At 46.9% G+C, this 14,251-nt stretch overlaps 1 protein-coding gene across 3 annotated transcripts in view; it reads left to right on the top strand.

Annotated features, from left to right (window-relative positions):
- The first annotated feature begins 2,451 nt into the window (after window positions 1–2,451).
- The window catches only part of NECTIN1 (nectin cell adhesion molecule 1), a 207,571-nt gene continuing 195,771 nt past the window's right edge, over window positions 2,452–14,251 (top strand). Inside the window, exon 1 of one of the 3 annotated variants that reach the window (XM_070765955.1) lies at window positions 2,452–3,208. In XM_070765955.1, coding sequence (XP_070622056.1) covers window positions 3,127–3,208 — 82 coding nt within the window. In that variant the 5' untranslated portion in view covers window positions 2,452–3,126. The remainder of the gene's footprint in view (window positions 3,209–14,251) is intronic. The other 2 variants (XM_070765956.1, XM_070765957.1) reach the window with 2 other exon arrangements.

Raw genomic sequence — 14,251 nt, forward strand, 5'->3', positions numbered from 1 at the left:
GGGGAGGGTGAAAACAGCTTCCTAGGCTGCTTGGAGGGCCTCTGCAGGCCAGAAATGGCCAATTTCCCAACTTCTGGTGGGCCCAGTAGGCTCGGTGTTTCGCCCTCCCCAGACTCCAAAGGCTTCCCTGCAGCTGTGGGAGGGTAAAAACCCCTTCCTCCATCCTCCTGGAGGCTCTCTGGAAGCCAAAAATGCCCTCGCATTGCCTCTGTGTGAGCCAAAAATCAGCTGGCCGGAACACACATGCATGTTGGAGCTGAGCTAGGGCAACGGCTCGCGTGCCAGCAAATATGGCTCCGCACGCCACCTGTGGCATCCATGCTATAGGTTCGCCATCATGAAGAGCAGCATACAAATCTAAATAATAATAATAATAAGCACTACCCTACATTAAACCAATACAAATCCTTTCCTGCAAGTAGAAAACTAGCAGCCCAGCAAGGTTCAGGTTGGTGGGCTAAAATTCCCGATGTGCTTATCTTTCTACTGGCAAGGGAATTCAAAACTTTGCAAATGCTCCTGTCTCCTAAAATGACCTGAGGATTTTATTACTTTCCTGTGGCTGGAATAAAAATAACCGGCATATTATTTCCAACCGCAGGCTTCCTTCGCGTCTGTGGAAATGAACCCTGGATGCCATAAATGAAGCGAAGGACACGGAAAAGGCATCTTTTTATAGGCACTTCTCTCCTGCCCTCTCTCCTTCGCCCACTCCTCCTTTGCACGACATCCTCCCCTTCCGAGGCCCCCCTCTTTCTTCTTCCTCGCCAGTCATTGATTTCTTTCTAGGTGGCATCTAATGGAACTTCAGATCAACCGCTCTACTCATCGGCAGGGTACTCCGAAGCTTTGTGCCACATTGTCATTGGTCAAGATGGAACAGATCAAGATTGGAGATTTTGTCAGTTGGGAATACAACAGGCAAACATTGACTGGCTTAGTAGTGGGTTGCTACTGTAATGGTAAAGGACGCCGCACCAGTAGCAAAAATTGAGCTGCGCGCACACTTACACTTCATCTGCGTGCGTGCGGTCCCAGCGTGTTTTTCCTTCTGCGCATGCGCAGAAAGCGAAATCTCATACGTGCGTGAGATTTTGGTTATTTTTTGCTTCTGCGCATGCATGGGGAAAAAGGAGGGAACGAGGGAGGGAAGGAATAGAACGTGAGAGAGGAAGTAGAGAATAAGTAGAAAAGGAAGGAAGGAATACAGCATGATGGAGGAAGAGAAGGGAGGGAGGGAAGGAAGGAAGGAAGGAAGGAAGGAAAAAGCAGGGATGATAATGAGAACAGAGGGGAAAAGCAGGGGAAAAGGAGGGAATGAATAGAACAGGATGGAGGAAGTAGAGAATAAGTAGAAAAGGAAGGAAGGAATATAGCATGGTGGAGGGAGAGAAAGAAAGAAGGAAGGAAGAAAAAAGCAGGGATGAGAATGAGAACAGAGAGGGGAAAAGGAGGGAAAAAGGAGGGAACGAATAGAACAGGATGGAGGAAGTAGAGAATAAGTAGAAAAGGAAGGAAGGAATACAGCATGAGGGAGGGAGGGAAGGAAGGAAAAAGCAGGGATGATGAGGATGGAGAGAGAGAAAAAGGAGGGAAAGAGGGAGGGAAGGAATAGAAAAGGAGGGAAGGAAGGAAGGAAGGAAGGAAGGAAGGAAAAAGCAGGGATGAAAATGAGAGTGGAGAAGGGGGGGAAAGGTGGTAAAGAGGGAGGGAAGGAATAGAACATGAGGAAGGAAATAGAGAATAAGTAGAAAAGGAAGGAAGGAATGCAGCATGATGGAGGGAGAGAGGGAGGGAAGGAAGGAAAGTAAGAAGAAAAAAAGCAGGGATGATAATAAGAATGGAGAGGTGAAAAAGGAGGGAAAGAGGGAGGGAAAGAATAGAACAGGAGGAAGGAAGTAGAAAATAAGTAGAAAAGGACGGGAGGCAGGGAGGAAAAAGCAGGGATGATAATGAGGAGGGGGGAAGGAGAGAAAGAGGGAGGGAAGGACAGGAACATGAGGGAGGAATAGGGAATAATTTATTTTTATTATTTATTTATTTGTTTATTTATTTATTTATTTTGTCCAATACACAATGAAGGTTTTAGTGGGTATGTATCTATATACACATAGTAAAATACATGATGAAGGTTATAGAGGAGATACTCATAGTAAAATATATCTAACAAATAATAGAAAATAAGATATAGTAATAGAATAAGTAGAAAAGGAAGGAAGGAAGGGAGGAAGGAAGGAAGGAAGGAAGGAAATCAGTCAGTCAGTCAGTCCGACCTGAGGGGAAAAAAAGGCGCGCAAACCTCCAAACATCCCCCGCCTCCCCCCCCTTCCCCATCTGGGAAGCCTCGCGCGCCCCTCGCACCGCGCAGGCGCGCCGCACCGCCCTCTCAGCCGCGGGTTAATAAAAAAAAGTCGGAGGCGCCCCTCCCGGAGCCTTGGTGACGTCACCGGCGGGGCGGAGTCCCGAAGGTCCGAAGCGGGGAGCGGGCGAGCCGGGCGCCTCCTCCTCCTCCTCCTGCGCTGCTGGTGCGCGCGGCCGGGCGTGGGCTCGAGGCGCGCTCCCGCGGCCGCTTTTCTCTCTCCTCAGTGGGAAGAAGCAGCAGCAGCAGCGGCGGCGGCGGCGTCTGATGGTGCAGCGCCCGGCCGCTTGCATGGGGGTCTCCTTCGTCCTGGCCCCGCCGAGGCCCAGCGCTTAGCCGGACTCCCGCCGGAGAAAAGAGCCGGGGCGAAGGGCCGCTTCTCCTCCCCCCGAAGACCTCCGGACTCCGCCATCTCTCGTTCGATGCCCGGCCGCCGCCGCCGCCCCGTGTGAGCCGCTTGGGTTGGCTTGGAGCCGCGCTCGGGGGAAGGCGGGGATCGAACCCTCGCTGCCCCAGGAGGGGGGCGTGTCTGCGGGCCACCGCCGGGGGGAATCGACTACTGGACCTCGCGTTGCCCCTCGGAGGAGAAGAAGAAGGAGGAGGAGGAAGGGTCCCATTGATTCCCAGTTGGAGGGCGGCTTAGGAACCCCATCAATCAACCCATCAATCAATCAATCAATCAATTGGATGCCCCATCCCCGGGGGAGCCTGGCCCCCAATTGACTTTGCCCCCCAGCCGCCTCCCACCGGGCGAAAGAAAGTCTCCGATGGCCGGGCCAAGGCAGCAGCCCAGCTGGCTCCGGAGCTGGTGGACTACCGGCGTGTGTTTGGCGACCCTGGCCTTCCCAGGTGAGGACCCCCCCCCCCTGCTTTACCCTTTTTTTAATTGCACCCCTTGTGGATTCTCCAAAGAGGGGAGGGGTCGCAGAAAGGAGGGGGGCAGAGAAATGGTGGGGGGTCCCTGCCACTCTTAATTATCCTGAAGGTGGTGTTTTTTGGGGGGTGGGCTATGGGCATCAATGGGGGGTCCCGACCATTCATGATTATCCAGAAGGTGGCGTTTTTTGGGGGTGGGTGGGCTATGGGCATTGATGATGGGGGTCCCTGCCACTTATGATTATCCTGATTGTGGTGTTTCTTTGGGGAGGGGGCTATGGGCATCTATGATGGGGGTCCCTGCCACATGATTATCCTTAAGCTGGTGGGTTTTGAGGGGGCGGGAGGTCTATGGGCATCTCTGGTGCCAATGAAGCTGCCCCACCGGGATTCAACCAGGGGAGGGGGCGCCACCAAGCTGGCGAAGAACGGGAGGGGGCTTGCTCCATCCTAGGTGTCCCCCCCCCGATTGAAAGGGGGGGTCAAGAGAACATTTCTGGGGTGGCTGAGTGGCAAACATGTTGGAAAAAATGTGGGGTTTTTTGCCCCTGAGTAGACCAGGGGGTCCCTAACCGAGCGGAGTCAGATCGCAACTGCCCCCCCCTCTTTCCACTTCTCCCTCCTGCCCCAAACCAAGGGGGAAAAGGTGTATCTCACCTTTGAGACAGTTGTGTGTGTGGAAGGGGGGGGTCTTAAGTAAATTGGATGGCAAAAGGAACAAACTGAGGTTGCCAACTCTTTCCAAGGGAAAAACCTCCGCTCGGATTGTTGGCTGGGTGGAGGACAGGGAGGGGGGGGGCACAGAGAATGCACAGTCGGTGGGTGCTATCAGGACCCCTCCTGGGAGGAGGAGGAGGAGGAGGAGGTGGGCGTGGAAGGCAGCTGAGGGACCTGTGCAAACCTGGGCACCCTTTCCCAGGCAATGGGCATTTGAACGGGCTTGGCTGGTTGTCTGTTGTCGGAGCTGTGTTGTTGGCTTTGTGGGGAGTGTGCTGTGTTGGTGCTGGTTGCATCGCTCTCGCCCCCCCCCCTGGATGCCCATGCCAGCCTGTCGTGGAGGGAAACTGAGGCAGCGAATTGTTGCAAGGGGGGGCAATTTTTTCCAACACAGTCCATCTTGACACCAAAAAAACCATGTTTTGGGTAGCTTAGAACAATGTTTCCCAACCGTGGCAACTTGAAGATATCTGGACTTCAACTCCCAGAATTCCCCAGCCAGCATTCGCTATGGAGAGAGGGCATTCGCTGGCTGGGGAATTCTGGGAGTTGAAGTCCAGATATCTTCAAGTTGCCAAGGTTGGGAAACACTGGCTTAGAATTGCAAGAATTGGGTCTGCCAAGCATTTGGAGACATAAGCAGTGTTGGTTCCTTTTGAGCGAAGCAGAAAGTGGTTTTCGACCCGGCCCGGTTGATGTCTTCTTCCTTTTCGGGGATCTCGTCTTCGCCTGGTTTTTGGGGTCCTTGTGGATACTTGGAGGGGCCATTCAAAGCCCCCCGAGTCTTGTCTTGGCTTTTCGAGCGGTTGCTGCTTCTGCTGTTGGTACGGCAGAGGGCAGACTAAGCCGAGAAGGCTCAGCGGATGAAGATTGAACATGGGAAACCAGATTTGGGGGGGGGGGGGGTTCAGAGTTCGAGACGGTTTTGCAAACAAGAGGAGAGAGAGAGAAAGCACCCCAAGATGGGAAAGGGAGGTCTTGGTGGTCCCTCTTTCCATCCCGGAGAAGGGCAGAGCCTTAGCCATTGCTCATGTTGGAAGGCGCCAAGGGAGAATGCTTCGAAGCCCTCCAAAGGATTTGATACAATGGCTCTCCTGGATCCCAAGTGGATCGCATTATCTTGGAAGGAGGCAGATCTCAAAAAATAAAGGCGGGCTGGTTTGCATGGCTCTGCAGCAGAGATGATGGTGGTGGTTGGACTCCAGATTCCATCATCCTTGCCTGCCAGGGTTGCTAGGTGGGGACTGAAGGTTCTTCGAATCCAGTCGCTTGCAAAAAAAAACCCCAAACCAACATTGGTTTCCTGTCCCTCCTTGTAACTCGGCAGTTTATCATTTATTTCGCATCGGCACCGTGGGCATTTTTCTCCGTTTGGTCTTATGCAACCTTGCCTTCAAAAGATTTTGCGCCTTCCGATTGCAGAAAGATTGTGTTAATTTTGTGTTCCCAAAGCTCCCCCAGCTTTCATTTCAGTAGCTGAGAATCTCACACCGAAGATGAGAATTAACCCAGCCTGTGGCTGACCCATTCTTGACCCGTTTGCAATAAAAGCAAAATAATAATGCTGGTTTTAAATGAAAATGCCTCTCTCTTTCTCTGAGCTTCAAGAGTTGGCCCCACCAAGGGATCCTTCGACAGCTAGAGAGGACAAAAGATTGCAAATCACAGCCCGGGAACTTGCTTATACCTTTTGTGTGTTTTTAAAATAAGAAATTGACCATTTCTCCTTCCATCTCATCTGGACAATCTATGCATGCCGTCCTTGATTTACAACGGGCAGTTCTGTGTTAGCAAAAACCTCAGAAGAGAAGGATTGAGGGGTAGTGATTTCTCAAAATGGGTGAACAGTGCAGTCAGGCAGTAGGGAAAGCAAGTAGAATGCTTGGCTGCATAGCTAGAGGTAGAACAAGCAGGAAGAGGGAGATTGTGATTCCGCTGTCTACAGTGCTGGTGAGACCCCATTTGGAATAATACTGTGTTCAGTTCTGGAGACCTCACCTACAAAAAGATATTGATCAAATTGAACGGGTCCAAAGACGGGCTACAAGAATGGTGGAAGATCTTAAGCATAAAACCTATCAGGAAAGACTTCATGAATTCAATCTGTATAGGCTGGAAGACAGAATTTAACTTAATTTAATTTTTAATTTATTAGATTTGTATGTTGCCCCTCTACGAAGACTCGAGGCAGAAAAGGGGAGGACATGATCGAAACATTTAAATATGTTAAAGGGTTAAATAAGGTTCAGGAGAGAAGTGTTTTTAATAGGAAAGTGAACACAAGAACAATCTGAGGTTAGTTGGGGGAGAGGTCAGAAGCAACGTGAGAAAATATGATTTGACTGAAAGAGTAGTAGATGCTTGGAACAAACTTCCAGCAGACATGGTTGGTAAATCCACAGCCAATGAATTTGAACATGCCTGAGATAAACATCCATCCATCCAAAGATAAAATACAGGAAATAGTATAAGGGCAAACTAGATGAACCAGGAGGTCTTTTTCTGCCGTCAATCTTCTATGTTTCTATGTCATAACTTGAGGACTAGCCTGTGTTAAGCTTTTAAAGTTCCTACCCCAAGAGGCTTAGGGGCTAAGTGCTTCTAATGGCCCAGAGTCCGAAGGAGAGAAAGCAAAGGGAATGCAAAATGTCTTTATGGATGAGGATTTAGGCTCAAACCGCAGGACATTTGACCCTCCACTTCCCCCCATTTTCAACAAGCGGAATGTAGTGTACTTGCAGCTTCTGAAGCAGATGGATGTTTACTCATTAGTAGCAAATCCTGGCTTGAGTGTACGGCCTTGGGGAGCCCAGCTCAGCTCAGGAATAAAGATTTCTCCTTGCTTTCCGATAAATTCCCTGCCCTGCCTCGTTCCTCAATTCAGAAATGTCTTTCTAATGTAGTGTTTCTCAGATAGTGGGGTGGCTCCCCTTGGGGGGGCACAGAGTGATGCCAGGGGTGTGTGTGTGACCCCAGGGAACTTTTTTTTTTCTTTTTGCTGCAGGGAGTAGGGGGGTTTTGCACTGAAAAATAGCACACAGCACAGAATAAGAGATATGAAGTGCAGATAACAAACGCTTAAGAGAAACCATGGAAAAATGTTGAACAGGGATGAAAAGAAAGGAGGAGAGCGACGGAGATAATGAGACAAACGTAAATCTCCCAAAAGTGAATATGAGGAAATACAGTGGTACCTCTCCCTAAGAACGCCTCTACTTACGAACTTTTTTAGATAAGAACCGGATGAGATTTATGTTTGCCTCTTCTCAAGAACTATTTTCCACTTACAAACCTGAGCCTCCGAAACTGTAACTGGAAAAGGCAGGGAGAAGCCTCCGTGGGGCCGCTATAGGAATCTTCTGGGAGGAAGCAGGGCCGGAAAAGGGAGGGAGAAGCTTCTGTGGGCCCTCTCTACGAATCTCCTGGGAGGAAACAGGGCCGGAAAAGGCGGGGAGAAGCCTCCGTAGGGCCTCTCTACGAATCTCCTGGGAGGAGATTCTATTTATTTATCTATGTATCGTATCTATCTTCTCTCTCTGTCTCTATCACCTAACTCTTATCTCTCTATCTATCACCTATCTCTATGTCTGTCTGTCTGTCTGTCTGTCTGTCTGTCTGTCTGTCTAGCTAGCTAGCTATTTATCTATCTATCGTATCTATCTTCTCTCTCTCTATCTATCATCTCTCTCTGTCTCTATCACCTAACTCTATCTCTCTATCTATCGCCTATCTCTATATCTGTCTGTCTGTCTGTCTATCTTATCTATCTATCTTCTACTTATCTATCTACCTACCCATCCACCCACCCACTCACTCACTCACTCATCATCCCTTCCTCCCCCATTCACTCCTCCCTCCCTCCCTCTCTCCCTCCCTCATCCATCCATCCATCCAAGGAGGAAACCAATAAATGAACCAACCAACCAGCCAGGCACGGTGTCCATGCCGTGCTGTACTACAAATTAAAATAAAACACATCCTACTCCGGTTTAACTTGATGAACGTGGTTCACCTAACAGTTCCCACCAAATGCCCAGCCCATTTGTCGAGAGACCGGTCAAACACGCTTCTCCCTGTTCCTTCCCCCTCCCTCTCTTCCCCCTCCCTCCCTCCTTCGATGGGAAAGCAGAATCTCTTTGCGGCAGACACAACAGGCCCTGTTTATTCCAGGGTTGTGTTTTCACCGTGTTCCCTATTAATGTTCATCGCTTCCGTGAGGATCGACACGATTTTACGATGCCGTCTGGTCCTCTGGTGGCTTGGCGGCTGCCCCTCCTGGTTACGGTGTTTGCTCTTCCTTAATGCACAAATAAAATAAAAGACAATAGTGCCATAAAAAGCAAGCTACAGGTCACCTGCCGAGCTCAGGCAGGTGGGAGGAAGCGCCAGCCGCAGACCCCCCTGGATCGGTATCTTGCATGGTGTGATATATGGAAGCCTTTTTCTCCTTGTCGTGCAGGTCATCACAAATTTGGATGGCTTGAAATTGCAAAAAATGAACCAGGGGTGTTGGAAAAAAGCCCGGGGGGAGGGGGGAACCGAGCGATGACAGCAGAGCCCTGTTCTCAAATTGGGACTCTGTTTACTGGGGTGGCACAGTGGTTAGAGTGCAGCAGTGCATGCTACTTCAGTTAACTGCTAGCTGTATTCAGCAGTTCGAATCTCACCTAGAGTAGGGTAGGGTAGGGTAGGGTAGAATAGAGTAGGGTAGGGTAGAATTGAATAGAGTAGGTAGGGTAAAGTAGAATATGTAGGGTAGGGTAAGGTAGAATAGAGTAGGGTGTGATAGAATAGGGTAGGGTAGAGTAGGGTAAAATAGAATAGAGTAGGGTAGGGTAGAATAGGGTAGGGTAGGGTAGAATAGAATAGAGTAGGTAGGGTAAAGTAGAATATATAAGGTAGGGTAAGGTAGAATAGAGTAGGCTGTGGTAGAATAGAATAAGGTAGGGTAGAGTAGGGTAAAATAGAATAGAGTAGGGTAGGATAGAATAGAATAGGGTAGAGTAGGGTAGGGTAGAATAGGGTAGGTAGGGTAAAGTAGAATATATAGGGTAGGGTAAGGTAGAATAGAGTAGAGTGTAGTAGAATAGAATAGGGTAGAGTAGAATAGAGTAGGGTAGAATAGAATAGGGTAGGGTAAGATAGAGTAGAATAGAATAGAATTTTTATTGGGAATAAAATATAATATAGAATATAGAATATAAAATAGAATAGAATAATATAGTTTAGAACAGAATAGAACAGAGTGGAATAGAATAGTAGAATATAGATCAGAATAGAATAGAATAAAACAGAACAGAATCTGAACTGTTCTAAATGTATTTCATAAAATCATCTACCAAAATGTCCTTCCTGTTGATGACTACTTCACCTTCAACCGCAGCAATGCAGGAGCGTGCAATAGATTCAAACTTAATGTAAACCGCTCCAAACTCGACTTGCAAAAAATACGACTTTTGCAACAGAGGGATCAATGCCTGGAATGCACTATCCGACATTTTCCCCCCAAACCCCCAAAATTATAACCTTAGACTGTCTACAGTTGACCTCACCCCATTTCTAAGAGGTCTGCAAAAGAAGTATGCATAAGTATACTACTGTGCCTACCCTTGCTGTCCTACTGTCTTATTGTCCTCTTTTATTGTTACTTTTCAATTATGTTATGTTTATACTAACTGCTACTATCCTATACATGTTTGAGAAGCAAGCAAACAAACATTATAAGCAGCCACCTAGTGTGTCTGGATGTTGCAAATCCAAAGCTGGCCTATTCAATAAATAATATCACACATTTGTATGGGTTTAAAAAAAAATAAAAATTGTCCCCCTTGGGAACTGTATCGCTGACAGGCGCAACTACTGGATATGTAAAAGCTGACAGGGAAATAATAGATTATATTTATGGAATATTCCCACCCCCCTTACTCCTAAAATTCTTTCCTTCCTCTTCTCTACCCCCCCTGCAATCCAAGCTTCATTAGCTGGGTGCAGGAAATTATTCCATTCCCTCGCTTGCAAAAGCCTTCAGATCTTCAGCCTTGTCAGCAACCAGTCATAATTACAGTCAATTTCTCATACCTTCTCAAAGCTGCTGGCGCGGGGCCAGCAACCACCAGGGCAACAAACGTGTGTGTGTGTGTGAGTGTGAAATCTATCTGACTTATTTATTTGTTTGTTTGTTTGTGATATTTATACATCGCCCAATTCCTGTAGGACTCTGGGCAGCTCACAAGAATAGAATAGAATAGAATTCTTTATTGGCCAAATATGATTGGACATACAAGGAATTTGTCTTTGGTGCAGATGCTCTCAGTGTACATAACAATAATAATTAATAATAATTTATTGGATTTGTATGCCGCCCCTCTCCGTAGACTCGGGGCGGCTAACAACAATAATAAAAACAACATGTACAATCCAATAATAAAAAACAATTAAAACACCTATTATAAAACCAAACATACACACAAACATACCATGCATAACTTGTAATGGCCTAGGGGAAGGTCTATCTCAACTCCCCCATGCCTGGCGGTATAAATGAGTCTTGAGTAGTTTACAAAAGACAGGGAGGGTGGGGGCAGTTCTAATCTCCGGGGGGAGTTGGTTCCAGAGGGCCGGGGCTGCCACAGAGAAGGCTCTTCCCCTGGGGCCCGCTAAACGACATTGTTTAGTCGACAGGACCCGGAGAAGGCCAACTCTGTGGGACCTTATCGGTCGCTGGGATTCGTGCGGTAGCAGGCGGTTCCGGAGGTAATCTGGTCCAATGCCATGTAGGGCTTTAAAGGTCATAACCAACACTTTGAATTGCGACCGGAAACTGATCGGCAGCCAATGCAAGCCACGGAGTGTTGAAGAAACGTGGGTGAAACTTGGAAGCCCCACGATGGCTCTCGCGGCTGCATTCTGCACGATCTGAAGTTTCCGAACACTTTTCAGAGGTAGCCCCATGTAGAGAGCATTGCAGTAATCGAACCTCGAGGTGATGAGGGCATGAGTGACTGTGAGCAATGACTCCCTGTCCAAATAGGGCCGCAACTGGTGCACCAGGCGAACCTAGGCAAAGGCCCTCCTTGCCACAGCCGAAAGATGATGTTCCAATGTCAGCTGTAGATCGAGGAGGACGCCCAAGTTGCAAACCCTCTCTGAGGGGGTCAGTAGTTCCCCCCCCAGGGTAATGGAGGGACAGATAGAATTGTCCTTGGGAGGCAAGACCCACAGCCACTCCGTCTTGTCTGGGTTGAGTTTGAGCTTGTTGACATTACTGAGAATATTTCATTCATTGAGATGTAGGATGTGATCTTTGATTGTTCCCCTAATTTTTTTTGAAAAATTCCAGTTAAGAGAAGGTTCCTTTTTCTTACTTGGCAGCCTCCAAATCATATTTCCCAGGACTTCTTTTTTGAAAAAATAAAATAAAATTCCCATGCCTCTCCTCTCTTTATTGGCCACAACCTGGGCTCCCGTCCAGCCTTGATCCCCGAATAATGTAAATAATTTTAAAAGACACCCTACTATAAAAACTTATCAGCCGGATAACAAAAGCCAGAAGAAACAAGGCAGAAGTTTAAAAGGTGAAACCGGCTACATCACCTGACTGGGACGCGTGATTAAGAAGCAGGAGGAAAGAGTCGAAATAAAATAAAAGGATTGATCGGATGTGAGTAAAGGGGCTTGTAGCTGCTCACGGTGTAAATGTTGTGTTGGGGTGGCGAATCCTAGAGGCGTGGGAATAAACGGACCGTATTGTATGCATATGACTGATAGAAACATAGAAGACTGATGGCAGAAAAAGACCTCATGGTCCATCTAGTCTGCCCTTATACTATTTCCTGTATTTTATCTTAGGATGGATATATGTTTATCCCAGGCATGTTTAAATTCAGTTACTGTGGATTTACCAACCACGTCTGCTGGAAGTTTGTTCCAAGGATCTACTACTCTTTCAGCGAAGTAATATTTTCTCACGTTGCTTTTGATCTTTTCCCCAACTAACTTCAGATTGTGCCCCCTTGTTCTTGTGTTCACTTTCCTATTAAAAACACTTCCCTCCTGAACCTTATTTAACCCTTTAACATATTTAAATGTTTCGATCATGTCCCCCCTTTTCCTTCTGTCCTCCAGACTAGACAGATTGAGTTCATGAAGTGTTTCCTGATACGGTTTATGCTTAAGACCTTCCACCATTCTTGCAGCCCGTCTTTGGACCGTTCAATTTTGTCAATCTCTTTTTGTAGGTGAGGTCTTCAGAACTGAACACAGTACTCCAAATGTGGTCTCACCAGCGCTCTATATAAGGGGATCACAATCTCCCTCTTCCTGCTTGTTATACCTCTAGCTATGCAGCCAAGCCTCCTACTTGCTTTCCCTACCGCCTGACTGCACTGCTCACCCATTTTGAGACTGTCAGAAATCACTACCCCTAAATCCTTCTCTTCTGAAGCGTTTGCTAACACAGAACTGCCAATGCAATACTCAGATTGAGGATTCCTTTTCCCCAAGTGCATTATTTTACATTTGGAAACATTAAACTGCAGTTTCCATTGCTTTGACCATTTATCTAGTAAAGCTAAACCAATGAATCAGATGCAGCAATTGTGAAAGCTTTGGGAATCCACCAGGCACCAAAATAGGTAATTCCGTGCCTCAGTTACCCCATCGGTCAACACGAGAGTGTGTGAAATCACTGTTGCTCTGAGCGGGATGAGGGACCTTGGGAAGCATGTTGGACAACCATCTGTCTGAAGCAGTGTAGGGTTTCCTGTCTAATCAGGGGGTTGGACTAGAAGACCTCCAAGGCCCCTTCCAACTCTGTTGTTGTTATTATTGTTATTTTTAAGTAGGGTGAAAAAAGTAAAACTTTAAAATTATCCACTCAGGGAAGAATTTAGAGGGCGTAAGAGGAAGTAGGTAAGAAGGAGAGAAAGGAGTGAGAGTAGAAAGGGAGGTAGAGAAAGAAGAAGGAAAGAGAAGGAAGGAAAGAGGGTAGAAAGAGCGGTGGAGATGTAAAAAGGAAGGAGGAGGAAATGGTAGAAGGGAGGTGTAAGAAGGTAGGTACTAGAGGTGGAAAAACCACCTGAGATAGAAAGAGTGGAGTGGAGAGAAGGAAGATTGAGATGGATTAAATAATAAAATTAAAATCAAAATTGGAATGCAACTTAGGTTGTTGCACTAGTGTTCTTAAGCGACAATATAGAATAGAATAGAATTCTTTATTGGCCAAGTTTGATTGGACACACAATGAATTTGTCTTTGGTGCAGTTGCTCTCAGTGTACATAAAAGAAAAAGAGACATTTGTCAAGAATCATGTGGTACAGCACTTAATGATTGTCATAGGGGTCGAATAAGCAATGAGGAAACAATCAATATTAATAAAAATCTTAAGGATACAAGCAACACGTTACAGTCAAGTATGAAGAGATGGGTGATAGGAATGATGGGAAAAAACTAGTAGTAATAGTAGTGCAGACTTAGTAAATAGTTTGACAGTGTTGAGGGAATTATTTGTTTAGCAAAGTGATGGCGTTCGGGGAAAAACTGTTCTTGTGTCTAGTTGTCTTGGTGTGCAGTGCTCTGTAGTGACGTTTTGAGGATCAGAGTTGAAACAGTTTATGTCCAGGATACGAGGGGTCAGTCAATATTTTCACGGCCCTCTTTTTGACTCGTGCAGTATACAGGTCCTCAATGGAAGGCAGGTTGGCAACAATTGTTTTTTCTGCAGTTCTGATTCTCCTCTGAAGTCTGTGTCAGTCTTGTTGGGTTGCAGAACCAAACCAGACAGTGATAGAGGTGCAGATGACAGACTCAATGATTCCTCTGTAGAACTCTCTCAGCAGCTCCTTGGGCAGTTTGATCTCCCTGAGTTGGCGCAGAAAGAACATTTATTATTTGTATATTGATTTTTATTGAAGGTATCTGTGGAGGAAAGAATAAAAATTAAGAACAACTTTTTCAAAGAAAAAAGTCAAACGAAATGTACACCTACTCTGAGGAATTAGCCTAAGCGATTCATTTCTCAAGAAAGGAGAAATGGAGAGAGTCGTGGAACGAACTCAGCCCTGCCTCCAAGCTACGGCCTCTAATTCCCAACCCAGGGACCAGCTCTGCAGGATCCTTTTGGAAAACAAAAATTAGATTGTGCGTCCTTCAACCCCTTTCCTGTTGTGTCCTTCCGCTTCTTCCTAGAACAAATTTTCCCAGCCCGAATTCGGGGCGAACTTTGGTTTCTGGAATTCTTAGCGACGATTTGTGGAATTCTGCATTTTGAGCCAATAAACTGGAGGAGGAGGAAGACGGTT

This window comes from Erythrolamprus reginae, chromosome 12 (genome assembly GCF_031021105.1).
Source record: "Erythrolamprus reginae isolate rEryReg1 chromosome 12, rEryReg1.hap1, whole genome shotgun sequence".
NCBI classification, from domain to species: domain Eukaryota; kingdom Metazoa; phylum Chordata; class Lepidosauria; order Squamata; family Dipsadidae; genus Erythrolamprus; species Erythrolamprus reginae.